General features: G+C 45.4%; 1 protein-coding gene across 6 annotated transcripts; it reads left to right on the top strand.

Annotated features, from left to right (window-relative positions):
* Positions 1-899: 899 nt before the first annotated feature.
* Positions 900-27,372, top strand: LOC100692914 (beta,beta-carotene 9',10'-oxygenase). Of its 6 annotated transcripts, none has more exons than XM_025898290.1 (15): positions 6,290-6,823; positions 6,993-7,170; positions 20,379-20,476; positions 22,485-22,606; positions 22,697-22,895; positions 22,981-23,192; positions 23,271-23,386; positions 23,512-23,614; positions 23,694-23,822; positions 24,128-24,288; positions 24,922-25,089; positions 25,214-25,351; positions 25,640-25,822; positions 26,460-26,570; positions 26,652-27,372. In XM_025898290.1, the coding sequence occupies exons 4-15, from the start codon at positions 22,570-22,572 to the stop codon at positions 26,766-26,768; spliced, it is 1,674 nt and encodes a 557-aa protein (XP_025754075.1). In that variant the 5' UTR covers positions 6,290-6,823; positions 6,993-7,170; positions 20,379-20,476; positions 22,485-22,569; the 3' UTR covers positions 26,769-27,372. The 6 variants fall into 6 exon arrangements, with proteins under 6 accessions (XP_025754079.1, XP_025754075.1, XP_025754078.1 ...); XM_025898293.1 differs by having other exon boundaries at positions 22,488-22,606; XM_025898294.1 differs by lacking the exons at positions 6,290-6,823; positions 6,993-7,170 and adding an exon at positions 900-1,307.
* Positions 27,373-27,727: the final 355 nt, after the last annotated feature.

Raw genomic sequence — 27,727 nt, forward strand, 5'->3', positions numbered from 1 at the left:
AAAAAAGGTGACATATTTGATTAAAAGTGCAATGTTTTGTTAAATGTTGCTTCCAAAGTATCATTGCACAGGATTGTGTTCTCAGTTTGTGATTTTTTTCAATGCAAGTTTCTATAAAATATAGATGAAAATGAATGAATAGGCTTCTTTCAGTGCTTGTTGGACTGCTGTACCACAGGACTTCAATTGACTTCTGTAGATCAGTCCAAAACTTTGTCGGTCCACTGAGCAAATGCCTGCCATGCCAGATGTCCAGCCCTGGAACAGAGTGATCCCTGCTGGACACATGACTTTCGAAATGCACTACACTGTTTTATATTGTTTACTCCAGGTGAAATGTAGTGACCACTAAGTTTTTGGACACAATGATCCTCAACTTCAATTCAGGTCTGCAACTTTTATTTTCTGCTATATTGTTTTGCCGGCTTAAAATAAGATAGTCGGTGGTAACTGACAAGAATGTGTTGAAATTTCCATTGAACAGTAAGAGAAGTGAACTTTATTTTTGTATATGTCTTATTTTTTTCTCCAATATTAGTAAACAGACCCTTTTAATTTTAAATAATCTGTCTGTTTATTGGATTTATGGTAAAGAGCATTTGCCTGTTGTAGTTTGGTTACCTGGTTTGTCATTATCCCTAGTTTATTCTCAATTTGTGTTGATTGTCTGGGGGTAATTTGGTGGAAATAGTGGACATTTTCATTATTATCTGTTATTTGCTTGAAGCGCTATTCCTCAGTGACATAAGATACTCACTTTACATGTCTGTTTTTCCAGACATGTAGAGGACCCACCCCCTCCCTCTCCAACGTTCAAATTAAGATGATTTAAGTTCAAGATTCAGCTTGGCACTATTTTCATATTTTTGGTTTGTTTATTTCTTGTTACTTATGATGTGACAAAAAAGAAAGAAAAAAAAAAGAACAAACTTCCTCCGAATTAAATTGATCTCTCCTGCTTCAAATGCCATGCTCCTACATGCCATGCTCTTACATCAACATGGGCATGCATCTTTCTCAGGTGCACCAGTGGAACCAACATGCTGTACAATAGTTCCTACCGGAGAATTTCCACAATAAATGACCTAATGACATATAAAATATGCATAGTGCAAAGCAAAATACATCAACTAAAAGTATGGCAGTAAAAGTCTCTATATTTTAGTATTTACGGGTATGTTGTGACTTACCTTCAAAATTATACAAATACTGAGAAATATACAATTTCAATCCTTTCTCTCTTTTGCTCTGAGGCGCGGGGGAAAAAATATCGACAAGTCGATGAACATCATCTACCGATATATTTGGTAAATGCCCAAGACATCTTGAGAAATGTAAATTGCCGCTTGATTCATCCATTTGGTTGACTTGTTTTGGAAAACCCAACCGTAATATCACATGGAAACGAAGCGCTCTACAGAAGTTTCCCCACCGGAAGTAGCATATGCTAAGGCGCACATAGTCTATAAGAATAACTTTAAAAAGAAAAACAGGAAGAGGACTGGACTGTTTCCCCCAGAAATTATTTTCTGTGCTTACTATATTACTGTGTGAGCTTCCACTGAGACTGTGCATCCTGTCCCTGTTCCTATTGTGAGGGCAGCTTGTCCACAGTCTCAGCCACAGTCATCCTCTCATCCAGGCAATCCAGAGGGTCTGCTGATTAGTGTCAGGTGTAGATGTATCTTGTGTGCCAGCCAACTGAATCATGACAGAGCCAGTATCAACCAATGGGGGAAAAAAACTTTGAACAGTAGTAAATCATCCCAGGAATAGCCAGCTAACCAAAATCACTCCAGAAGCACATCATCAACTCCCCCAGGAGGCCACAAAAGAACCCAGAACAACATTTAAAGAACTGCAGGTCTCACTTGCCTCTGTAAACATCAAAGTTAATGATTCAACAATAAGAAAGAGACTAAACAAAAATGGCATCCACAGGAAAGCTCCAAAGAGAAAACCAGTACTGACAAAAAAGAATGCAAAGGTTAGTTCCACATTTGCCAAAAGACATCTTGATGATCCCCAAACTATTCTGTTGACTGACTAAACAAAAGCTACATTTTTCCAAAGTTTAAGACCCTTAATAGATGTTTGGTGGCCCAAAGAAAAGTAGTAGCCCTATCTAACACTAAAGTACTGTAGTATATAGCACGTACATACTTATTTATTTGGTATTAAGTAGTATAGTAGTTTGTATGATTCTATTTTATGATTCAAAACAGCCTTCTTCAGCCTGGTGGCTTCAGCTATCGGGCTTGGTTAGCCTGTGGGACTCCGGAGGCAGCTGACAGGTATCGACAGGCCAAGCGGAATGCGGCTCGGGCAGTGGCTGAAGCAAAAACTCGGGTGTGGGAGGAGTTCGGAGAGGCCATGGAAAAAGACTTTCGGACTGCCTCGAAGAGATTCTGGCAAACCGTCAGGCGTCTCAGGAGGGGAAAGCGGTGCTCTACCTGCACTGTGTATAGTGCTGGCGGAGCGCTGCTGAATTGTCAGGCGGTGGAAGGAATACTTCGAGGACCTCCTTAATCCCACTGACACGTCTTCCAAGGAGGAAGCAGAGTCTGGGGATGAGGGGAATGACCCGCCAATTTCCGGGGGCGAGGTCACTGAGGCAGTTAAACAACAACTTGGTGGCAGAGCCCCTGGTGTTGATGAGGTCCGCCCTGAGTTCCTGAAGGCTCTGGACGTTGTAGGGCTGTCCTGGTTGACACGCCTCTACAATGTTGCGTGGAGATCAGGGGCAGTACCCCTGGATTGGCAGACCGGGGTGGTGGTCCCCATCTTTAAGAAGGGAGACCGGAGGGTGTGTTCCAACTACAGGGGGATCACACTCCTCAGCCTCCCTGGGAAAGTCTATGCCAGGGTGCTGGAAAGGAGAGTTCGTCCGCTAGTCGAACCTCGGATACAGGAGGAACAATGCGGTTTTCGTCCTGGTCGCGGAACACTGGACCAGCTCTTTATCCTCTCAAGGATAGGAGGGTGCATGGGAGTTTGCCCAACCAGTCTACATGTGTTTTGTGGACCTGGAGAAGGCATTCGACCGTGTCCCTCGGGGTGTCCTGTGGGAGGTGTTGCGGGAGTATGGGGTGTCTGGCCCATTGCTACGGGCCATTCGATCCCTATACAACCGTTGCAAGAGTTTGGTTCGCATTGCCGGCAATAAGTCGGACTCGTTCCCGGTGGGTGATGGGCTCCGCCAGGGCTGCCCTTTGTCACCGGTTCTGTTCATAATTTTTATGGACAGGATTTCTAGGCGCAGCCAAGTGGCGGAGGGCTTACGCTTCGGTGGCCTCAGAATCTCATCTCTGCTTTTTGCGGATGATGTGGTTCTGTTGGCTTCATCAGGTGAAGGCCTCCAGCTCGCACTGGAACGGTTCGCAGCCGAGTGTGAAGCAGCGGGAATGAGGATCAGCACCTCCAAATCTGAGGCCATGGTTCTCAGCCGGAAAAGGGTGGAGTGCCCACTCCGGGTCGGGGATGAGTTCCTGCCCCAAGTGGACGAGTTCAAGTATCTCGGGGTCTTGTTCGCGAGTGATGGGAGAAGGGAGCCGGAGATCGACAGACGGATTGGTGCTGCGGCTGCAGTGATGCGGACGCTGCACCGGTCCGTCGTGGTGAAGAGGGAGCTGAGTGTAAAAGCGAAGCTCTCAATTTACCGATCGATCTACGTCCCTACCCTCACCTATGGCCACGAGCCGTGGGTAGTGACCGAAAGAACGAGATCGCGGATACAAGCGGCAGAAATGAGCTTCCTCCGAAGGGTGGCTGGCCTCTCCCTTAGAGATAGGGTGAGAAGTTCGGCCATCCGGGAGGGGCTCAGAGTAGAGCCGCTGCTCCTCCACATCGAAAGGAGCCAGTTGAGGTGGTTCGGGCATCTGACAAGGATGCCTCCTGGGCGCCTCCTGGGTGAGGTGTTCCGGGCATGTCCCACCGGGAGGAGGCCCCGGGGCAGACCCAGGACACGCTGGAGAGATTATATCTCTCGGCTGGCCTGGGAACGCCTTGGTGTTCCCCCGGATAAGCTGGAGGAGGTGGCTGGGGAGAGGGAGGTCTGGGCTTCTCTGCTTAGGCTGCTGCCCCCGCGACCCGGCCTCGGATAAAGCGGATGAAGATGGATGGATGGATGGATGGATTCAAAACAGAATCCCAAAAAATGATTTATTGGGTCAGGTTATTTCATGTCAACATTAACTTGCTGAAACAAATGCGGAACTAGTGGAATTGGTGCTGGTTTTCTCAGGCTGGATAATGTTATTATTATGGACTCTTGACACAAGACAAAGCCAGAAGAGAGCTTCCACTGTTCTGACACTAAACTATCCTCTTTCACACCAATTACCCCCACCTATTACTCAGCTCTAGTAAGAACATATTTATCACATTTAAGATTGTTGAGGTATATCTTAGTACTGTAGGAGACTTATAGAGATCTAACACTTCTATGATGCACAATATTGCAACAGCTCAGCAAAACCTTCTAAAGAATAAACTGATATTTGTTAAAGTGAACTTTACTGTTACAGTAATAATTTAATCCAGATTCATTAAAAAAAAGTTAATTCATGAGTTACATAGATGTATCTTGGTTAACCTAATTTCCGCTTAATGTCTGCATGAGTGAGTCTTTGTGAAGCAGATTACTCTAAGCGTTGCCCAAAACAGAAACACCATATCTATTTAATGTCCTAATCTAATGTCCTGTGGGTGACTAAAGAATGGTGCTGGGCCTTTCCCTCAATTTTATGCTTCCCTTGTCTTCACCACAAACAAACTTGTTTATGTCTAAAGATGAGTCAACAGCCCATGAAACAGCACATTTTCTATTCTGTGATTTTTTTTAATCCTCTGTCCCCACTTGATTCTTTTTCTCACAGTTGTTGGCAATCAGGTAATTAAGTACATTTGATTATCAGCATCTGGCTGTAAACAGTAAGGGTGTACTTCATTTCTCACACATTGCGTCTGCATTTTGGAACATACGACCCATTCCTCTTGCCTGAAGTAAAGACACAGAATGGAAAAATTAAATGTCCTTTCACATAAAAATCATATAAAGTAGATGATAGCATAGTGTTAAGACTACACGCCTTTGGAACAGATGCCCTGTTTGGGAGTCTAACCCACGACTCCCAACCAGGGCATCTGTATCCAGTAAGGGTCCCTAGGCATAGCTGGACTGGCCATTGGGCATACTGGGCATTTGCCCGGTGGGCTGCTGGCGATTTTTTGTTTTTATGGGCCGATGGATTTTTTTTTTTTTTTTTTTTAGGAAGGGTATATATAATGAAAGGTGTTGGATTGGCCAATTGGTCATGATCGACTCTGGGCTGGACCAATTACAGCTGAGGAGGCCGGATGCAGACACCCCCCCCCCCTTGTTTAGCAATCTTATAGACGAACTAAAGAAAATGGAGAACAAAAAAAGGAAAGGAGGTGTTTATGAAAATATCACTAAATCTGTCATTTATTAATTTTAATATTAATTAATGATCATGTCTCACCTCTAGTGTTCTTGGTCTTAATTTAAGGTTTTTCCTATACCGATTGACAGATCACGTGACTTTTGCGCATTGCATGCTGGGAACTCGAGGCAAAACAACCCAAGTACCGCATCAAATGCAAGCATTTGCAGCACCGCAAAACGTTCATTCTCCGGTTCCAGTACCTTCTTGGTTTTTCTTTGCCGCACAAAAAAGGAATGTACAAAACGAAGGAGAACAATGCCGGACCGTACAAAGACAGACTCGACAAAAAGGCAAAGAAAAGATACGAGGAAAAAATCAAAGGAGTGAAAGGGTCAGACCCTTACGAGCACACAGAGTGTACAAAAGACGTTAGCGTGCTGCCCAACTTTCACCACGCTCAGATTTATAATTATACGGTTCTTGGAGTGAGTTCATACACTCGTGAAGTTTTTAGTAACTTCAGGTCACTGCAACAAGCCCAGGTACAGTTTACCGACGGATGGGTACAGGACCTTGAAATGCACCGTGTAGAACGACCGTCGTACAAACAAAGGTAAGTTTACCAGTCTCACAAATCGTCGTCATAAATACGCATTCATTAACCGTTTATTAATATAACCTTTGAGCTCAACGGTAATTAATTAGTAGTGGAAATAATTTCTGGTACGCATTACAGAAATGTAGCAGTGACAATAATATTGTATGTTGTAATTGCACTGGACAATTAGTGATAAAAACAACTGTTTTATCCTGTGAATAAAAGTATATGTTTTTGTTAATGTACCATGGTAATAACAGAAGCGAAACGCAATATTGTGTCAGGACAATTCACTATTTATGCATGTAGCCTGGTCTCAAATATCTATTTTAGACCCTACAGGTTAAAAGGATATAAATATTGTTTACGTTATTGTAAATATTTCATATGTGTTTAAAAGAAAAAAAAAAGAGTTCAAATGCATTAAAAACGTGTTTAAAATCACAATAAATAGAAGTCAATCATAATTTAAGTGTTCATGGAGTTATAAGTTACAAGAAAACCAAAGGGTTGTTATCTAATGTGAAACAAGGAAAACTTTGTATTTGCTGCAATTTCTTTTACAAGTTCATTTTGGGTTGTCAATCTTGTATTTTCTTTTATCCCATTGGTTGATGTAAACCTATTGTCCAATCAGACGTAAGGAAGGCGGGATCTAAGCGAGGTGGAAGGAAAAAACACTAACTAAGCTAGTGAGAGTCGGCAGCAGCACGCTACCGGAGGAGGTTGTGTACCAGAGCTAACAGGAGAAAAGTAAAATAATAGCCGTGGATGCAGAGTCTACGTGCCTGTTATGGACTGTTTTACCCTGTGATGAGTGAGTACTGAATATGGAGTTAGCATTGAGCTTAAACGGAAAGTATAAGTACTTAAAATGTATGATGCTAATCGCGAGTTAGCATTTTAGCGCCTGTAATAGCTATGTATGCCGAGTATGTAAGCTACAGATTACTCTATGGAACTAAATAGTAATTTCTAATGCACAGTGGACCGAGAGGAATTCTCTGGACCCTTCTGCTGTGGATAGGATTTCCGTGTGTTTGTCCCAGTGTACTCAGCAGCCCGGGTATACCGCTAATTCCGACCACGTTGCCGAGTGGAGGCCGCATGGTCACCAACCGAGCCTGCCCCTCAGCTTGCCCTTGCACTTAGCCCAAAGGATTCGTGAGTAGACCTGAGCACGTGCGTTTTGTTTTCTGCTTGTTTATCAAGTGAAGCGGCCATTTGTGTGTTTTCTGGTCCAACGAGCCCGAGCAACGATCAGGCCTGCAACGGTTTCAGTGAATGAGTTCACAAAGGTTACAAAATTGAACTGAACTTAAAGGGGAATATTTTGGATAAATGTGTTGTTTCTGAGACATTGACTGTGAATTGTGAAGAGGGAAAAAACCTTCAATTGAATTGTAAGGAAACACTTCAATACTTGGAATATTGTATTTTTTTTATTTATTTTATTCATATTTTATTTTGACTAAATCTTACAATTTGAATTTAAAGTTTTGTGTGTGTCATAATTATTATTTACAGAGTTTATAAGTGATAAGGGTTACTAAAAGGTAAAAAAAGAGGTTTAACATGTTAGATAAATTCATTATTCTTGGTGAAGATTAAACAGAACTCATTATTTTCACTAAGTGGAGGCACCGCCAACATTAAGATTTCTAAGTAAAAAGGTTAAAACTGGTTAGTTATTGTTTCTCCTGTTTACCAATAAGATTAAGTAACGTACCCAGGGCCCCGCTCATAGTACTATCACCACCTTAACCGAGGGTTAATTCTGAGCTACTTGAGTTGGGTGCTACATGCACAATAAATAAAGGAGCATAGCGCGACAATTTCTGTTCAGCGCCAGACTTGCTTGTAAACTATATCACCAATTATGTTATGAAAAATGACGTATTAACTACTACAAAACACTGACCTTTGTGGGAATGCTTGGAGCAGACTAACATGTGAGCTGGAGTGTTCTGAGACGTTATATTTGGTATATCCAGACCATCCATCTGCTCTTACTTCGGAAACATGGCTTAAAAAATTTCTCTTCAACGACATAATCCGATAAAAAAAACGATCTCTTTACCCGTCGGCTTCCCGTGGCTGTCATGCGACCAGCTATTGCAGTTAATAATACAACAGCTTCTTGCCATTTTTTGTGTTTCTTTTTATCGCTGTGTAACTGAGTTCAATTGAAAGCCTGCGTGTGCTAGTACCTCTTGCCTCAAGTTCCCAGAATCCCTTGCGGTTTTACCCCTGAATGACGTCACATTTTCAATCTCTATCCTGGTGGGTCGGTCTCTAGTCAAAATGCCCGGGCCGATTTTTTTGTCCCAGTCCAGCCCTGTCCCTAGGCTAGACCCCCCATGCTCGGATATGCGCGAGAGACAGGAAACTGAAGCCATACCGCCTCCGACCTCACCCGGATTAACAATGTCCGCGTTAGGTGATGAGGAACCAGGATACACATTCAGAAGAAGGAACTGCTCTCATGGCTAGAGATTGATGAGGTACAACACAAATGCTAAGTCAAGGGGGAGCCAGGACGACAGGTAAGTGTGAGAGGAACTGACTGGAAAAATAGGATCAGCAAACCTGGACACTCCGCAGCCAGTTACCAACATTACGTGAGGTACCCTCTGAAGGTCTGCCAGATAATATGAATTCAGGACTACGGAAAATACCTACTGTGACCATCACCGAGAATAACCAGCTGATCTGCACTATGGCAGCAGTGCAGAGATGCTTAGCTACAAGATGAACAGCTACAAGAAGCAGTACCCTCCATGGAGAAGGAGACTAGAGGCCAAAATCAAGGTAGCACAGAGAGAAGTTAGCCAACTATGGGAGCTGCAGAAAGGTGAAGTACAGCAAACTGTCCATACCTGAGGCCTTGGAAACTGTCAAGCAACGACTCACAGCCTTGGCCAGCAGCTTGAAGAGGTATACCAAAGAGAGAGAAGGTAGGAGAATAAACCAGCTGTTCTCCACAAAACCATCCAAGGTGTACTCCCAGTGGCATGAGAACAATATGAGAACAGAGCCACCAAGGCTGGAGACAGAGCAATACTGGAAGAGCATATGGGAGGACACAACACATAACAACAATGCTCAGTGGGTAGTGGATCTAACAGCAGACCACAGCAACTTCCCTGAACAGGGACCAGTAACCATCACAGTGGCAGACACCCGAGAAAGGGTCTCCAGTATGAAGAGTTGGACAGCACCATGCCCCAAAATGGTTCGTGCCTACTGGCTAAAGAAGCTGACTGCACTCCATGAGCGTCTGGCAGCACAAATGAACCAGCTGCTAGTCAATGAGAGACACTCAGAGTGGCTAACTGAAGGCCCAGAAGGGACCGGTCCCATCCAACTACCGGCCAATAACCTGCCTCAGTACCACATGGAAGCTCCTGTCAGGCACCATAGCAGCTAAGATAAACAGGCACAGGCTTAATACATGAGTGGGGCACATAAAGGAATTGGCAGGAATATCAGAGGAGCGAAACACCAGCTACTGGTAGACCGAGCAGTCGCTCAAGAATGCAAGACTAGAGCGACCAACTTGTGCACCGCTTGGATTGATTACAAGAAGGCCTATGACTAGATGCCCCACACCTGGATCCTGGAATGCCTAGAACTGTACAAGATCAACAGGACCCTAAGAGCCTTCATGAGGAACTCAGTGGGGATGTGGCGAACAACACTAGGGGCCAACTTCAAGCCCAACTTCAAGCCCGAAGCACACGTCACCATCAAGTGCGGGATCTACCAAGGAGATGCTCTATCCCCACTGCTGTTCTGCATAGGTCTGAACCCCCTCATTAACAAGACTAGGTACAGATACTGACTACTGAATGGAGCAATTGTCAGCAGTGGATGATATGCCAACAAATGTGAGAAAAAGTGCATGGATGACATCAAGCTATATGCCAGAAGTGCGTGGGCTGCATGGCGTCAACGCGTTAGTGCGGTTAGCTCATTAACATATTAGCCCCATCCAGCCCCACGCACAGGGCAATCCGCACTAACTCGCTAACGGAGATTTGCCGTGTTAATGCGGTTATGGCGTTAACGTCATTTTAACGAGATTAACACCGATATATATATATATGTATATGTATACATATATATATATATATATATATATATATATAAAAACACACCCAGCACGCCCCTGCGGGCGGTTTATCCTTCAAGCTCGGGTCCTCTACCAGAGGCCTGGGAGCTTGAGGGTCCTGCGCAGTATCTTAGCTGTTCCCAGGACTGCGCTCTTCTGGACAGAGATCTCCGATGTTGTTCCCGGGATCTGCTGGAGCCACTCGCCTAGCTTGGGAGTCACCGCACCTAGTGCTCCGATTACCACGGGGACCACAGTTACCTTCACCCTCCACATCCTCTCCAGCTCTTCTCTGAGCCCTTGGTATTTCTCCAGCTTCTCGTGTTCCTTCTTCCTGATATTGCTGTCATTCGGAACCGCTACATCGATCACTACAGCCGTCTTCTTCTGTTTGTCTACCACCACTATGTCCGGTTGGTTAGCCACCACCATTTTGTCCGTCTGTATCTGGAAGTCCCACAGGATCTTAGCTCGGTCATTCTCCATCACCCTTGGGGGCGTCTCCCATTTTGACCTCGGGACTTCCAGGTTATACTCGGCACAGATGTTCCTGTACACTATGCCGGCCACTTGGTTATGGCGTTCCATGTATGCCTTGCCTGCTAGCATCTTGCACCCTGCTGTTATGTGCTGGATTGTCTCTGGGGCATCTTTACACAGCCTGCACCTGGGGTCTTGCCTGGTGTGATAGACCCCAGCCTCTATGGATCTTGTACTCAGAGCTTGTTCTTGTGCTGCCATGATTAGTGCCTCTGTGCTGTCTTTCAGTCCAGCTTTGTCCAGCCACTGGTAGGATTTCTGGATATCAGCCACCTCCTCTATCTGCCGGTGGTACATACCGTGCAGGGGCCTGTCCTTCCATGATGGTTCCTCGCCTTCCTCCTCTTTCTTGGGTTTCTGCTGCCTGAGGTATTCACTGAGCACACTGTCAGTTGGGGCCATCTTCGTGATGTATTCGTGGATGTTTCTTGTCTCATCCTGGACTGTGGTGCTGACACTCACCAGTCCCCGGCCTCCTTCCTTCCGCTTAGCGTACAACCTCAGGGTGCTGGACTTGGGGTGAAACCCTCCATGCATGGTAAGGAGCTTTCTTGTCTTGATGTCAGTGGCTTCTATCTCCTCCTTTGGCCAGCCTATTACCCCAGCAGGGTACCTGATCACGGGCAGGGCGTAGGTGTTGATTGCCCGGATCTTGTTCTTACCGTTCAGCTGACTCCTCAGGACTTGCCTGACCCTCTGCAGGTACTTGGGGTGGCTGTAGCTCAGGAGGTAGAGCAGGTCACCTATTAATCGGAAGGTTGGTGGTTCGATCCTTGGCTCCTCCAGTCTGCATGTCAAGTATCCTTGGGCAAGATACTAACCCCAAGTTGCTCTCCGATGCATCCATCGGAGTATGAATGTGTGTGAATGTAGTTAGAAAAAGCACTAAGTACAGATAAAGTGCTTGTATGAATGGGTGTGATTGGGTGAATGCGATATGTTGTATAGAGCGCTTTGAGTACTCCGGGAGAGTAGAAAAGCGCTATATAAGAATCAGTCCATTTACCATTTACCATTTACTTGGTGGTTGCAGCTTTCCTAGCGGCCTCTTCATGGTTCCCATTCGCCTGCGGGATCCCCAGGTACTTGTAACTGTCCTCTATGTCTGCAATGTTGCCTTCTGGTAGTTCAATCCCCTCAGTTCTGACTACCTTCCCTCTCTTTGTTACCATCCGACTACACTTCTCCAGCCCGAATGACATTCCAATGTCATTGCTGTATAGCCTGGTAGTGTGTATCAGTGAATCGATGTCTCGTTCACTCTTGGCATACAGCTTGATGTCATCCATGTACAGGAGGTGGCTGACAACCGCTCCGTTCCGTAGTCGGTATCCGTAGCCAGTCTTGTTAATGATCTCACTGAGGGGGTTCAGGCCTATGCAGAACAGCAGTGGGGACAGAGCATCTCCTTGGTAGATCCCGCACTTGATGGTGACTTGTGCTATGGGCTTGGAGTTGGCCTCTAGTGTTGTGTGCCACATTCCCATTGAGTTCCTGATGAAGGCTCTTAGGGTCCTGTTGATCTTGTACAATTCTAGGCATTCCAGTATCCAGCTGTGGGGCATTGAGTCATAGGCCTTCTTGTAATCAATCCAGGCAGTGCACAGGTTGGTCAGCCTGGTCTTGCAGTCTCGGCTGACTGTTCTGTCTACCAGTAGCTGGTGTTTTGCGCCTCTGGTATTCTTGCCAATCCCTTTCTGTGCCCCGCTCATGTATTGAGCCATGTGCCTGTTCATCTTAGCCGATATGATGCCTGACAGGAGCTTCCATGTAGTACTGAGGCAGGTTATTGGTCGGTAGTTGGATGGGACCGGTCCCTTCTTGGGGTCCTTGGGGATCAGGACCGTCCGACCTTCGGTTAGCCATTCCGGGTGTCTCTCGTTAACTAGCAGCTGGTTCATTTGTGCTGCCAGACGCTCGTGGAGTGCAGTCAGCTTCTTCAGCCAGTAGGCGTGAACCATGTCGGGCCCTGGTGCTGTCCAACTCTTCATACTGGAGACCCTTTCTTGGATATCTGCCACTGTGATGGTTACTGTGGTCTGCCCTCAGATCCACTAGCCACTGAGCATTGCCGTTATGGGTTGCGTCCTTCTCCCATATGCTCTTCCAGTATTGCTCCGTCTCCAGCCTTGGTGGTGCTGTTCTGTTATTGTTCCCTTGCCACTGAGAGTACACCTTTGCTGGTTCTGTGGAGAACAGCTGGTTTATTCTCCTGCCTTCTATCTCTCTGGTGTACCTCCTCAAGCGGCTGGCCAAGGCTGTGAGTCGTTGCTTGGCAGTTTCCAAGGCCTCAGGTATGGACAGCTTGCTGTATTTCTTATGCACCTTCTTTGTCGCGCCTTTCTGCAACTCCGTTAGTTGGCTAACCTCCCTCCGTGCTACTTTGATCTTGCCCTCTAGCCTCCTTCTCCATGGAGGGTACTGCCCCTTGTGGCTGTTCAACTTGTAGCCAAGCATCTCACTGATCACTGCTGCCGTAGTGTAGATCAGCTTGTTAGTGTCGGTAATCGTGGTTGTAGGTATCATCCGTAGTGCTGCATTAACATCATCTAGCAGACCTTCTGAGGGTACTTCACGTAATCTTGGTAACCGGCTAGGGGGGGTCCAGGTTTCAAGCTTGGCCATGATCCTATCTTTCAGGTCAGTTCCTCTCGCACTCAACGATCCTTCTCCTATCGCACTTGGGGCTATGTACCCAATCTCGGGTGGGGGTGATGATATCTCCCCCCTGACCTGGCGTCCTGACTCCTCCTTGCCGTAGCATTTATGTTGTACCTCGTCAATCTCTAGCTGTGAGAGCAGTCCCTTCTTTCGAATGTTGGAACACTGAGCTACTAGTTGTTTCGCCGTCATTGTGGATGTTGGGTATCGAAGAATCCATAGGTCCCTCATCCTATTCATGTAACCCCTTCCGCCAGGGTTACTTGCGTAGTAGCATTCCAACAACGCCCTGTTTTCGTCTCTTGCCCACCGATGCCTTCTTGTTCCAGTAGCCCACTTGTTGTCAGGGTGCCCTGGTTCCTCAACACCTGACGCGGACCTTGTTGATCTGGGCGACGTCCGAGCCGGCATGCCTTCATATTTATCTGTCTCGCTCATGTCTGCGGTAGGCTCACTTTAGCATAGGGGGTCTAGCCTTAGGACCCTTACTGGATACAGACGCCCCAGGCAGGAATCGAACTTGCGATCTTCTGCTCCAAAGGCGTGTAGTCTACCCACTACGCTATATATATATATATATATATATATATATATATATATATATATATATATATATATATATATATATATATATATATATATATGGAATGGAATGGTGTAGTCGAATGGTAACAAAGAGAGGGAAGGTAGTCAGAACTGGCCAAAGGAGGAGATAGAAGCCACTGACATAAAGACAAGAAAGCTCCTTACCATGCATGGAGGGTTTCACCCCAAGTCCAGCATCCTGAGGCTGTACGCTAAGTGGAAGGGAGGAGGCCGGGGACTGGTGAGTGTCAGCACCACAGTCCAGGATGAGACAAGAAACATCCACGAATACATCACGAAGATGGCCCCAACTGACAGCGTGCTCAGTGAATACCTCAGGCAGCAGAAACCTAAGAAAGAGGAGGAAGGCGAGGAACCATCATGGAAGGACAGGCCCCTGCACGGTATGTACCACCGGCAGATAGCGGAGGTGGCTGATACCCAGAAATCCTACCAGTGGCTGGACAAAGCTGGACTGAAAGACAGCACGGAGGCACTAATCATGGCAGCACAGGAACAAGCACTGAGCACAAGATCCATAGAGGCTGGGGTCTATCACACCAGGCAAGACCCCAGGTGCAGGCTGTGTAAAGATGCCCCAGAGACAATCCAGCACATAACAGCAGGATGCAAGATGCTAGCAGGCAAGGCATACATGGAACGCCATAATCAAGTGGCCGGCATAGTGTACAGGAACATCTGTGTCGAGTATAACCTGGAAGTCCCGAGGTCAAAATGGGAGATGCCCCCAAGGGTGATGGAGAATGACCAAGCTAAGATCCTGTGGGACTTCCAGATACAGACGGACAAAATGGTGGTGGCTAACCAACCGGACATAGTGGTGGTAGACAAACAGAAGAAGACAGCCGTAGTGGTCAATGTAGCGGTCCCGAATGACAGCAACATCAGGAAGAAGGAACACGAGAAGCTCAAGAAATACCAAGGGCTCAGAGAAGAGCTCGAGAAGATGTGGAGGGTGAAGGTGACGGTGGTCCCAGTGGTAATCGGAGCACTAGGTGCAGTGACTCCCAAACTAGGCGAGTGGCTCCAGCAGATCCCGGGAGATCTCTGTCCAGAAGAGCGCAGTCCTGGGAACAGCTAAGATACTGCGCAGGACCCTCAAGCTCCCAGGCCTCTGGTAGAGGACCCGAGCTTGAAGGATTAACCGCCCACAGGGGCGAGTGGGGATTTTTTTTTATATATATAATATATATATATATATATGTGTATATATATATATATATATATGTATGTATGTATGTATCTGTGTGTGTGTGTTTTCACCTGCAAAGTTTGAAGAGAGAGAGAAGAGGTGGAGCGAGGAGAGCAATCCACCTGGTGAGGAACTTTATGACATTGTTGTCTGAGATGACAAGTGAGAGATCGTTTTATTTTGATTCAGTTGAATTTAAAAGTTAGATATTACAAGCAATGCAGCATAATACTTATTTTTATGTGTTTAACAAACACATTGATGGACAGAGCCTGATCAGTGCCCAGCACTTCCCTACTGCTCACTGGAGGACTTACTGTCCAGCTCATCTGAGGTTCTGTGTCTGGGCCTGTCAGAGGCATTATTTTCTTCTGTGGTGGCCCACCAGAGGGCTCCACTCACACCCAGGTCGGGAGGAGGGGTTCTGCTGGTTTTTGGCAAAATGTGTCCAGTTGTAGTTTTGAGATTAATAAAGTCGGAATGGAAAGTTACAGCTCCTGTGTCGTCTGTACCATATCTCCACATTGGTGACCCTAGATTTGGACATGTCGCAGGCCATGGATGACGCTGGCCTCACCGTGGATGCACCGGCGAGCCTTCTGCCTCCTGCCACGGCTACGCTCGCCATGGCGCTTCAGTTGCCAGACTTTTGGCTCCACGATGCCCCGTCGTGGTTTGTGCACATGGAGGCTCCGTTCGCTCTTCATGGCATCTTGGCTCACGACACGAAGTTTCATCATTGGGTGGCCTCGCTTGACCCGCTAGCCACCTGCCGTGCAATGACCATCCTCCGGGACCCACCCGCACACGGGAAATATGCCGCCCTGAAGGAGCTGCTGCTGCGGCGATACACCCTCTCCGATGCGGAGCGAGCCGTGAAGCTTCTCTCCGTCTCGGGCCTGGTAGGGGGCACAGCTCTTGAACTGATGGAAAGCATGTTGTCCTTGCTCGGATCGGAGGACGGGGGATTCCTCTTCATCCATCTCTTCCTCCGACAGCTGCCTGTGGCTGTGAGGACCGGCATCGCCAACTCCCCGTTTCTGGCAGTGAGGGATTACCGCTCCCTGGCGGAAGAAGCGGACCGCATCCTTCTGACTTCCCGCACCTTCCAAACCCTAGCTATGGACCCGCCGACAGCACCTCCACCTGCCTTCCCCGGAGCGGCCGATCTGGTGCTGACGGCGGGAATAGCTACACGACGACACCGCTGGAAAGACATCTGCTTCTATCATCAGCGTTCTGGCGCCAGAGCGCGTCGCTGCCTTCCACCCTGCTCTTTTCCGGCCCAGGAAGATGGGGCTGCCAGCGCCGTAGCGGCCGCGGTCGCTAGCGATATGGCGATGCTGCTCTTCATTGAAGACTCACACTCCGGGAGGTGTTTTCTGGTGGACTCCAGCTCACAGAAGAGCCTAATTCCACCGGCCGCAGCGGACAGGTTAGCGGCGGACAACAGGCTGCGGCTAATAGCAGCTAATGGCTCTCCTATCGCATCGTTCGGAGAAAGGTTGGTGACTTTTAGCTTCCATGGTCGGGATTTCCAGTGGAACTTTGTCGTTGCTGCCAGCTCTGTGCCTATCTTGGGCGCCGATTTTCTCTGCGCTCATGGACTGTTAGTCGATGTCGCTCACAGACATTTGATCGGACTGCCGACCCCCTCATTCAGGTTAATTTAGTAGCCTCCGGAGATGTGTTCCACTGTTTGTTGTTGGAGTTTCCATCACTGTCCATTCCTAATTTCTCCAGCACGGTAACGAAGCATGGGGTTGAGCATTATATTCCCACGGTCAGGCCCCCGGTGTTCGCGCATGCACGCCGCCTCGACCCCGCAAAGCTTTCCATCGCGCGAGAGGAGTTCGCAGCCATGGAGCGCCTGGGCATTGTGCAGCGCTCGAACAGCGCCTGGACCTCTCCACTTCACATGGTGCCCAAATCGGACGGATGGTGGCATCTGTGCGGGGATTTTTGGCGTTTAAATAATGTTACGGAGAATGACCGTTACCCCATTCCTCACATTCAGGACTTTTCCGCCCACCTCGCTGGTACCTTGGTGTTTTCAAAAACTGACGTAATTGTGCAGGGGTATCACCAGGTCCGGTGCACGCCGAGGCCATTCCTAACACTGCCGTCATCACTCCCTTCGGTTTGTTTGAGGTTCTACGCCTGCCGTTTGGGCTGAAAGGTGCCGCGCAGACTTTTCAGCGCCTGATGGACCTTTCGTTTTCGTTTACCTGGACGATATACTGGTGGCCAGCTGTTCGATGAGCCAGCACGAGTCTCATCTGCGCCAGCGTTTGGTGGAGCACGGGCTGATCATCAACCCCTCTAAATGTCAGTCCGGATTACCGGTCCTGGATTTCCTGGGGCACCGCATTTCCGCTGACGGTGTGGTTCCGTTGCTGGACGGGGTCCGGGCTGTCGCGACTTTTTCGCGTCCCACCTCGGTTAAGGCGTTGCAGGAGTTCTTGGGAATCATCAATTTTTATAATCGTTTTCTCCCCAGAGCTGCCCACCTTTTGCAGCCGCTCTAAAAGGTAAGACGGCTAAAGATCCTGTTGACTGGTCCCCAGAACGTGTCCAAGCATTTTCTGCGGCGAAGTCAGCGCTGGCCAATGCCGCCCTGCTGGCCCTCCTGTTTCCGTCAGCAGAGATCGCATTAACCACTGACGCGTCGGATGTTGTGGTGGGCGCCGTGTTGGAACAGCACGTCTCCGGCGTCTGGCAGCTGCTCGCCTTTTTCAGTCCCACGCTCCGAATGCAAGTACAGCGTTTTCGATAGAGAGTTGTTGGCTCTGCACCTCGCGACGCGGCATTTTCGTTTTTTTCTCGAGGGTCACAGTTTCACCACATACGTCGACCACAAGCCTTTGAACTTTGCTATGTCCAAGGTTTCCGACCCTTGGAGCGCACGCCAGCAGCGCCAGTTAGCGGCTATTTCGGAGTTTACGACGGACATTCAGCACTTGGCTGGTAAGTCCAACCGGGTCGCTGACTGTCTGTCCCTCGTGTTGGTTTCTCCCGTGTACGTTGGCGTCGACTACGCCGCCATGGCCGCTGAGCAGTGCGCCGACCCTGATGTCCTTGCACTTCGTTCCGCACAGACGGGCCTCATGTTGGAGGAAACGCCGGTGTGGGAGGGCGGTCCGCGTTTGCTGTGCGACGAGTTACAGCTCCTGTGTCGTCTGTACCATATCTCCCCCCCTCTTTTGTTTTGTTCCTGGGACAGAGAATAATAAAGTTTCTTGTTGAGGTTCTGAGCCACTAAACTAAAGAACTGAACTAGGTGACTATTCATATTTCTCAGCTAGCTAACTTACAGTCTTTTTTTCTCAGCCTGTAAATTGAGAAATAAATAAGACTGTTGGTAATGTTCCACAGCCTGCCCCTAGAGACTGATGTCTCTAGGGGAGTTCCCCCAGAGAGGGTGAGGCTGGTTCTTCACCTGTGCCAATCCGCAGTGTGAGTGTGGCTGAGGTCCAGCCTATTTTTGCATCCAATCCAGTTCCCAGAGTGCAGTGTCACCAGGATCCAACCAGTCCCTGCACTTATACAACTTCCCAGGGTGAAGGTCGCTGAGGTCTAGGCAATTTCTGCTCCAGTTCCTGTCCCCAGAATGAGAGAGAGTCCTCAACCCCTGTCACCAGAGCAGTCAGCAAGCCCTATGCAACCACAGATGGAGCAACTTGAGCAGGTTGTGAGCAATGTTCAGCATGAGAATCCAGTGGAACCTGCACAGCCCTGCATTCTTAATCGTCCCAACAACATGGACCCAGCAGACTCAGTTCTGAGTGAGCGGCAGCAGACAATTTTTTTTTTTTTTTAAAGGAAATGAAGAGGTGGGACTCTGCAACATCACTGGCTTAAATGCAGCCCCAAAACATGAAAAAGCCTACAGGAATTTTTGCAGATCATTGTAGAAACTTGCTGTTGTACCTTCCTCCTGAAATCATTTTTTGCAACAGGCTAGATACAGTTACAAGATACAGTTTAAGATCCTCCATCCATCTTCTTCCGCTTATCCAGGGCCAGGTCACGGGGGCAGCAGCCTAAGCAGAAAAGCCCAGACCTCCCTCTCCCGGGCACCTCCTCCAGCGCCCCTCCAGGAAACACCAAGGGGTTCCCAGGCCAGCTGAGACATCTCCCGGTGGGACATGTCCAAAACACCTCACCCAGGAGGCAACCTGGAGGCATCCTTGTCAGATGCCAGAACCACCTCAACTAGCTTCTTTCGATGTGTAGGAGCAGTGGCTCTACTATGAGCCCCTCCCGGATGGCCGTATCTCTCACCCTATCTCTAAGGGAGAGACCAGCCACCATTTGGAGGAAGCTCATTTCTGCCGCTCGTATCCACACTACCCACTACCCACAGCTTGTGACCATAGGTGAGGGACATAGATCGAGAGCTTCGCTGCCGAAGCACCTCCCAAAGGACACTCCCAAAGGTATAAACTTTCCCAGGGGTCTTTATATAAACTTTCTATAAACTTTCTCAGTCTTCAAATCGCCTGATGGTTTGCATGAATCTCTTTGAGGCAGTCTGATAGTCTTTTTTCATGTTTTTGCTTCAGCCACTCCCCAACTCCCATTCCGCTCGGCCTGTCGGTAGCTATCAGCTGCCTCCGAAATCCCACAGTCTCACCAAGCCCCATAGGACTCCTTCTTCAGCCTGGTGGCTCCCTTTACCTCTGGTGTCCACCATTTAGTTCAGGTGTCACCACGACAGGCACAAACCACCTTGCGGCCGCAGCTCAGTGCTGCAGCTTCGGCAATGGAGGTGCTGATCATGGTCATTCGGACTCAATGTCCCCAGTCTCCCTTGGAATGCTATTGAAGCTTTGCCAGTGGTGTGCCTCTGCCAGGCATTCCCAGCGCACCCACACTATACATTTAGGTGCGCCAGGTCTGTCCTGAATCCTCCCCCCACCACCTGATCCAACTCACCCCCAAGTAGTGATCAGTTGAAAGCTCAGCCCCTCTCTTTACACTAGTGTCCAGAACATATGGCCGCAGGTCTGGTGATACGATTACAAAATTGATCATCAACCTGCGATCCAGGGTGGGCCCAGCCAGGAAGAAGTTTATATTCAGTATATGAATATAAACTTCTTCCTCCCAGACGCTCGCCCTCAGACACCCTCCCAGGGCCTGGGTCCAGAACGGGGCCTCAGTAACCCTATCCTGGGTGACAGAGTGAACTGTTCCCTTGATTGTATACTCATATAGGGGTCTTTTGAATCACTCTTTGTCTGTTCCCTCACCTAGGACCAAGTTGCCATTGGAGACCCTACCAGGGGGCAAAAGTCCCCCAACAACAAGCCCCTGAGATCCCTGGGACACACAAATCCCTACACCACAATAAGGTAACGATTCACTTACCTTATCACAATTTAAAATCTTTAAAATTCTTTAAGTTCTTAATTGTCTTTTATGTGTAGAGATGTGTATGAGTGACCCATAGGTAACTGTATTATCAAACAAAACATTCCTCTGAAAATGGGATGTACAAGGACTGTACTGAAAATCATTGAAAAAGCAACCTATGTCCACAGAAAAACATGGCTAGTCCTTCAGAGGGGCGACTCTAAAAATGATAAAGTCTGGATGTTCAATGTTGTGCTTCTTAAAGAAAATGAATGTATATGATAAAGAGAAAATGATGTCGAGAAAGTGACATGAAATCACAAAGATAGAAGAAATGTATCTTATTTAGGGATGGGTATTGATAAGATTTTAACGATTCCGATTCCATTTTCGATTCTGTTTAACGATTCGATTCTTTATCGATTCTCTTATCGATTCTTGTCTTTAAAAAGGAGAACACTAAGGTCGATTAGCTTAGAACTGTTTTATATCTTCTCTTTCAACAAGATAGAAATTTAGGAGTAACATGGCCTTACAAACCCAACTGTGAGATCTTAAGAGATCGACAGCCTACGGCTCTTCAATGGGGTGTCACAGGGTCCCCGGGGAAAATTATAAACGTAAAATAATAAAATAAATACTCTTCTGTAGCAATAAGAAAGTATAACATAAATTATTCTGTAGCAATTACACAAGAATATCCAGTAATGTCCCTGCCTACAATTAAACACATTCACTTACCATCTGCTGTGGCAAATGGCTGCAAGGTTTTGACCACAAACTAGTCACTGCTCGGTGACATTCGGGCCTGAAAAGAGACGCTACCGGTAGACTGCAGCGACAACTGCCAGCGAGCGCCAGCCAGACTCTGTCTGTCTGTCTCATCATGGTCACCTAAATGCACAGTAATGGCAGGTTTTGTAATAAGGCAGATCGCGCTAACATAATATGCACTGTTAGTTGATTATTTACCTGCCGCATTAACGGGAGATGACGTGCAAACGTTACCGCTGCTGCTGCTGGGTTGAGATTCACGAGTCCGGAGCGGTTTTGTGAGCGAATGCTTTTGCATCTTCGTAGTGTTTCCTCCCTTAATGAAATATCTACTTTGCAAGTATTGCAAGTTGCCCTGTTGTCATTCGTTCTCGTAAAGTATAAACAAACTTTTAAGCGTTTGAGCCGCTTAGGCGCCGTGTTTCCTGCCAGGTACCCTCCGACGCTCCGCAACGTGGTGACGTCATTCGGGGCGACTGGAATCGATAAGGGAATCGTTTGCAAAAATGGCAAACGATTCCAAGGATTTGAAACAGTGGGAACCGGTTCTCAACAAGAACCGGTTTTCGATACCCATCCCTAATCTTATTGCATGTCATTTTTTTAATATCTTTAATTCACAACTTTCAAATTTCATACCTAAAGCTAATTTAAAGAAATTTAAGGAAAGAGAAACAAGAGATTTTCTTTTTCAATCTAATTTGAGATGCTAGCTTTGTGAGGACCCAAATGAACTTCCATCAGTGGCACTCACAGTGTCCTTACTGAAACCAGAAAATGCAGAGTCATCCTGTTCATGGGTGATTCTTTTGAACTCTTTTTATTTTTTAATTCAGATAACTCAAATGTAAAAGAGGTTTTGAGCAAGAAAACATTTTACAATGCTTTAATTATTCCAGAAATAGAATATTCCCATTTGAAATATTTTTTAAAAGATTGCTGTACATCTGTAAAAAAAAAACAAAACAAAAAAAACATCCCTCTAAGCCACTCATCCAAGTTCATCTGGTTTCACCATGCTATATATAACCATGCATATTAAGCTTAACTAAAAGAGTCAAAGGAATGATTTGAAAGACTGGACACGGTTATTTGCTGTTTTTTCCAGTCAGATAAAGTGATCATCTGTTACTGCTTACATTTTGATTGCCATTTGCTTCTGTTTTGCACAGAGTTAAACAAGCATGAAATGTCTGATTGCATCCTTTTTGCTGTTTCTATGGTACGTGTCAGAAGGACAGTATAAAATCAGGAGTCAGCATACAAACCAGCAGCATCTCAGAAGAGAGACTAAGCTACAGTAGGCTTAGCCACAGCCATGGATACTGTCAAACATCAGAAAAAGAATACTTCAGGTAAACATTAAATTCTGCTAGCTGGACACACTAACATTATTTTGCTTAAATTATAACAGTGTCCTTTCTGATTATGTTTTTTTCCAACAGCACTCAAGAAATCTAGCTCTGCGAAGAATATCAATCATTACACAAATGTACGTGGTCTGCCTTCTATCGAGAAGATTGTGAGCTCAGTGGAGGACACCCCCAGGCCCATCAGCACCCAGATCATTGGTACAATCCCAGAATGGATCAATGGAAACTTCCTGAGAAATGGGCCCGGAAAGTTTGAGATCGGAAACCACAAGTGAGTGCTGCATCTTTGTGTGTTTATCCATCCGCTTCAGACATCATGAAGCTCACTCCTCTGCATTGCATCCATTTCTCAACAGGTTCAACCACTGGTTTGATGGCATGGCTCTCCTGCACCAGTTCAAAATATCAAATGGGCAAGTGACTTACAAAAGCCGCTTCCTGTCCAGTGACAGCTACCAGACCAACAAGGAGCACAATCGCATTGCGATATCTGAATTTGGGACTGTAACCATGCCGGACCCCTGTAAAAATGTCTTCCAGCGCTTCCTGTCAAGATTTGAATCACACAGTGAGTATCTCGAAGACAAAGCAGCCTGTTGATGCACTAGCTATAGAATAAATAATTCAAAGCTTTCTTTCCCTCTAGAGCCCACAGACAATGCCAACGTGAGTTTTGTGACCTACAAAGGTGATTATTATGTCAGTACAGAAACCAACATCATGCACAAGGTGGACCCTGAGACACTGGAGACGACTGAAAAGGTACCATGAGTGTAATGATATGCGTGCAGCTGAAGTTTTAGTGGCACATGTATCAAACTGTAAAAGAAGGTATAGAAGCAATAAAAACTGCAAACCTTTTGTGCCATTGCATTTATTTGTATTAGGTGGACTGGAGCAAATTCATTGCTGTGAATGGAGCCACAGCACACCCTCATACTGAGCCTGATGGTACGACATACAACATGGGAAATTCCTACACCTCGAAAGGTATTTAAGAAACATCAGATCCATTTATTTGGACACTACAGGTTAAGGATCAAAGTTCTAACAGTATCTGGCATGACAGGATCATACTACAACATTATCCAAGTGCCACCAACCAAGAAAACAGAAGATGAAACCCTGGAGGGAGCGTCAGTGCTGTGCTCGATTCCTTCAGTGGACAAGACCAAACCTTCATACTATCACAGCTTTGGTGAGCAAAAGACCTCTTGCACAAATTCCTTTGCGGTTTTCACCATAGACCCCTTTATAGGAATACAGATTTAGTCTTTGTTTTTTACATAACCTCTCATAAATATATGTCTATTTCTTCATATTTCTATTTTTGAATTTGGAAATAAAAATGCACAATGAAGTGAGGTACAGGCAGATATTCCGATTTCAGGTATGGGATGAAAATGGTTGGATCAGTGGATCATTGGGGTTTATATATAAATTTCCTAAGTCTTACTGGACCTGAGTCCCACCACTAATAAACTACTTCTTATTTTGTTATAGCGATGTCTGAGAACTACGTGGTGTTCATTGAACAGCCCATCAAGCTGGACCTGCTGAAGATCGTGACAGGCAAGCTGAGAGGAAAAAGCATCAGTGATAGCATATTCTGGGACCCAAAACTCAACACAATCTTCCATCTGATCCACAAACACTCTGGGAAGGTAGGACTCTAACATGGAATAATGAACTAAGTGATTAAGTAAGGTAAACTTAATTCACAATAAAAAGTATTCTTCCAAGTCTAATAAGTATTGTTCCTGTGACATTGCTCATTGTTAAATTAAACACTGAGTGTAAAAGTGACAGTTAAAATGTAAAAATAGTGCCCTCTTGATTGAATTTTGAGTGTTTTGTTGCAAATGCAAGATAAAAGCAACAATAAAAGTGCAATAAAACCATTTTTTGTCATTAAAATCAACAAATAATCATGAGAAATAATAGTAATCAGAATACGGATTATGGTAGCATAACTGAAAAATAAAGAGGAAGGGGGTAAAAGCAAGTTTCCGTCTGACACCTGATGCTCTGTATTAATAGGTAGAGTGCTAAATGATTTATGTTACAAAGATTTCAGAAGAAACTAATAAATGTTCAGTTTAGTTGATAAAATTATTTTTTTTTTTGCATTTGCAGAAATGTGAAAAAAATATTTAAGTCACATTAATAAATTATGAAAAACAAAAACAAAAAAAACCTGTCTATATAAAATATTCAGTAAAATTATTTGCCTTGAACTAGAATGCAGAACTGAACTAGTGCCACGGTGCATTTCCATTCTTGTTTTTGTGTTTCAGGTAAGCTCCATCAAGTATCTTGCAAAGCCACTGTCAACCTTCCATCAGATCAATGCATTTGAGGAGGATGGATTCTTGATCATAGATTTGTGTGCATCAGATGATGGCCAGGCAATTACAAACTACAACATCCAGAACATGCGCAAGTCTGGAGAAGCTCTTGATGAGGTAAGTTAGTTAAGTAAAGCTCATTACTGACTTTCCTGTGCAGTTTATGGAAAATCCTTATGCTGCTTTTGGTTTATCTGAAGAAAAGATGGTTTGTTTAAGTTAACTAGATCTTCCTCGTCAGGTGTACAACACCTTGAGTAGAGCCTTCCCCCGGCGATTTGTGCTGCCTCTCAATGTTGACCGCGAGACACCCTACAACCAGAACCTGATTACCCGGCCGAACAGCATAGCTACTTCTGTAAGAATTGCCAAGAACAAGGTATTAATGTACATCTATCAGCACGTTACTGAATGCACATGTTTAATTTCTCTGTTTCATTTTACTTTTTCACACAAACATTAAGATTTTATCAGTCTTAAGGTAGTTAAAATTTACATGCTTTACCAAACCTACTGCTTCTTTCTTTAGAACTTATTTAAATTCTCTCTTCTATATAAATGCTTAATTGGACTTTCCCATTAAAATGTCAATATGTAGCACTTTCACTACCTGAATCTCAATGATTACCTTTTTTGCTTTTTGTTTTGTTTTTTAAAACCTGTGCAGGTGTTCTGTACCCATGAGGACCTCCATGGGGAGGATCTCCATGAATACGGAGGTCTGGAGTTTCCTCAGATCAACTATCACAAATTCAACACCCATCCCTACCGCTACTTCTATGGCTGTGGCTTCAGACACCTTGTAGGGGACACGCTGATTAAGATGGATCTCTGCGGAAAACGGATGAAGGCATGTTGTTTTATTGGAGCAAAGAAAAGAGAGCTCGCATTTCCAATCTGTGGAACAAGTTAACCCCCACAACTGAAATCAACAGTTTCCAGATAGAACCAATTATATCTGTTTATATTTTAGTTCATTCACAAAATAAATTTGCTGAGATTTAAATTTGTAATAACAAACGTATCAGACACTTACTGTGTAGTGACAACTGTGACATTTGAAAAAGCATTTAGAGAGCGCAACTCACCCCAAAGGGGAAAGAGCTATATTAAAGCGTTTTATGCTGATGTCAGCCTTGGTAATATAGAAATCTAGTGTAGTATATTATTGTAGTACATTGTAGTATGTATATGTATATGTAGTAACTTTTTGTGTCATTGTGAAATTATATAATGTTGTATTGAAAAACAACAGGCCTAGTAATATACCAGGCCTCCCCCCAGGCCTGGTATATTACTAGTATGAGACTGAAGACAATCCATAAAAATTGTGGGTAATATGGAGTTAACAAACAGTAAACAAAGTTAGACTGGACTGTCCCACAGGTATTGAGAAAACATTGTTATTGTGATTTTTCTTTTATCGTCATGAGTGTGATATAAATGTGATATTGTCACAGCCCTGGTGTGTAAATGTTCCCTCACAGGTGTGGGAACATCCTGGTCAGTATCCATCTGAGCCGGTCTTTGTTCCCTCTCCTAATGCTACAGAGGAGGATGATGGTGTCATCATGTCTGTGGTCATCACTCCAGACGAGGTTAGTCAGGCTCAGCCATTTTAAACAGGGTACTCTTTATAGATACAGTTAGTTCTTTACCCATGTCTCTGTTCTCTCCAGGACAAGAGTACATTCCTTCTGGTGTTAGATGCCAAGACATTTGAGGAGCTGGGCAGGGCGGTGGTACCTGTCAACATCCCCTATGGCTTCCACGGGACATTCATTGCCACAGCTTAGACATCTGATGGATGTACATGTGACTTCACAGGGACACACCTACACTGTGTACATGTTGACTTGAGAGCAAAGACCCTCACTTAAAGAATTCCTTTATACTTTTTCAATGCATGAAATAGCAGATATAAAAACACTAGTTTTTATCTGCTTGAGATATGTTTTTATAACCTAACGCTGCTTGAAACTTCTCCACAATTTTATCCCTTACCTCTCAGTTGTGTTCCTTGATCATCATGATGCTTTTTGGTCACTCTCACAAACATCGGAGGCCTTTACAGAACAGAGTTAAGGGGGCTGAATAAATACTAACACCACACTTTTCAAATTTTTATTTGTGAAAAACGTTGAAAACCATATATCGTTTTCCTTCAACTTCACAAATATGCTTTACTTTGTGTTGATGTACCATAAAATTCCCTTAAAGTGTGAAGTCTGGAAAACTTTAAGGGTTATGAATACTATAATTTACACAATAATTTGCAGCACAAAAAATTATTAGAGTGATTAGAGAATACATAAAATTATTGTATTGTGTTTTTTTGTTTTTTATTTTATTGTGTGGCTTTTTTTGAACATGTTAAAATAATAGAATAAGCTTATTTAATCAAACCCGTTCCTATTATTTGTACTAATAATCACTGTTTCTTCATGTTTATACCATATCCTATCATAAATCCTTCCTTATAATCTGTCACATGTGTTTGGCTGTGTTACTCCAGATATATATACATAAACACATATATACACCACATACATGTGTGCATACACAAACACATATGGTGTGGCTCAGGAGGTAGAGCAGGTCATCTGCTGATTGGAATGTTGGTGATTCGATCCCTGGCTCCCCCAGTCTGCATGCCAAATATCCTTGGGCAAGATACTAACACCAAGTTGCTCTCCGATGGAGGGATTCGTGGTCCAGAATGTTATTTGCTTTGCTCAATATTGAAATGCTTATT

This window comes from Oreochromis niloticus, linkage group LG14 (genome assembly GCF_001858045.2).
Source record: "Oreochromis niloticus isolate F11D_XX linkage group LG14, O_niloticus_UMD_NMBU, whole genome shotgun sequence".
Lineage (NCBI taxonomy): Eukaryota > Metazoa > Chordata > Actinopteri > Cichliformes > Cichlidae > Oreochromis > Oreochromis niloticus.

Excerpts from the sequence above, each read along its gene's own strand:
- LOC100692914 (XM_025898294.1), top strand. The coding sequence starts at position 22,570 with ATGGATACTGTCAAACATCAGAAAAAGAATACTTCAG. Across the intron at positions 25,352-25,639 it reads TAAGAATTGCCAAGAACAAG|GTGTTCTGTACCCATGAGGA; the intron begins GTATTAATGTAC and ends AAACCTGTGCAG. Across the intron at positions 26,571-26,651 it reads TGGTCATCACTCCAGACGAG|GACAAGAGTACATTCCTTCT; the intron begins GTTAGTCAGGCT and ends TGTTCTCTCCAG.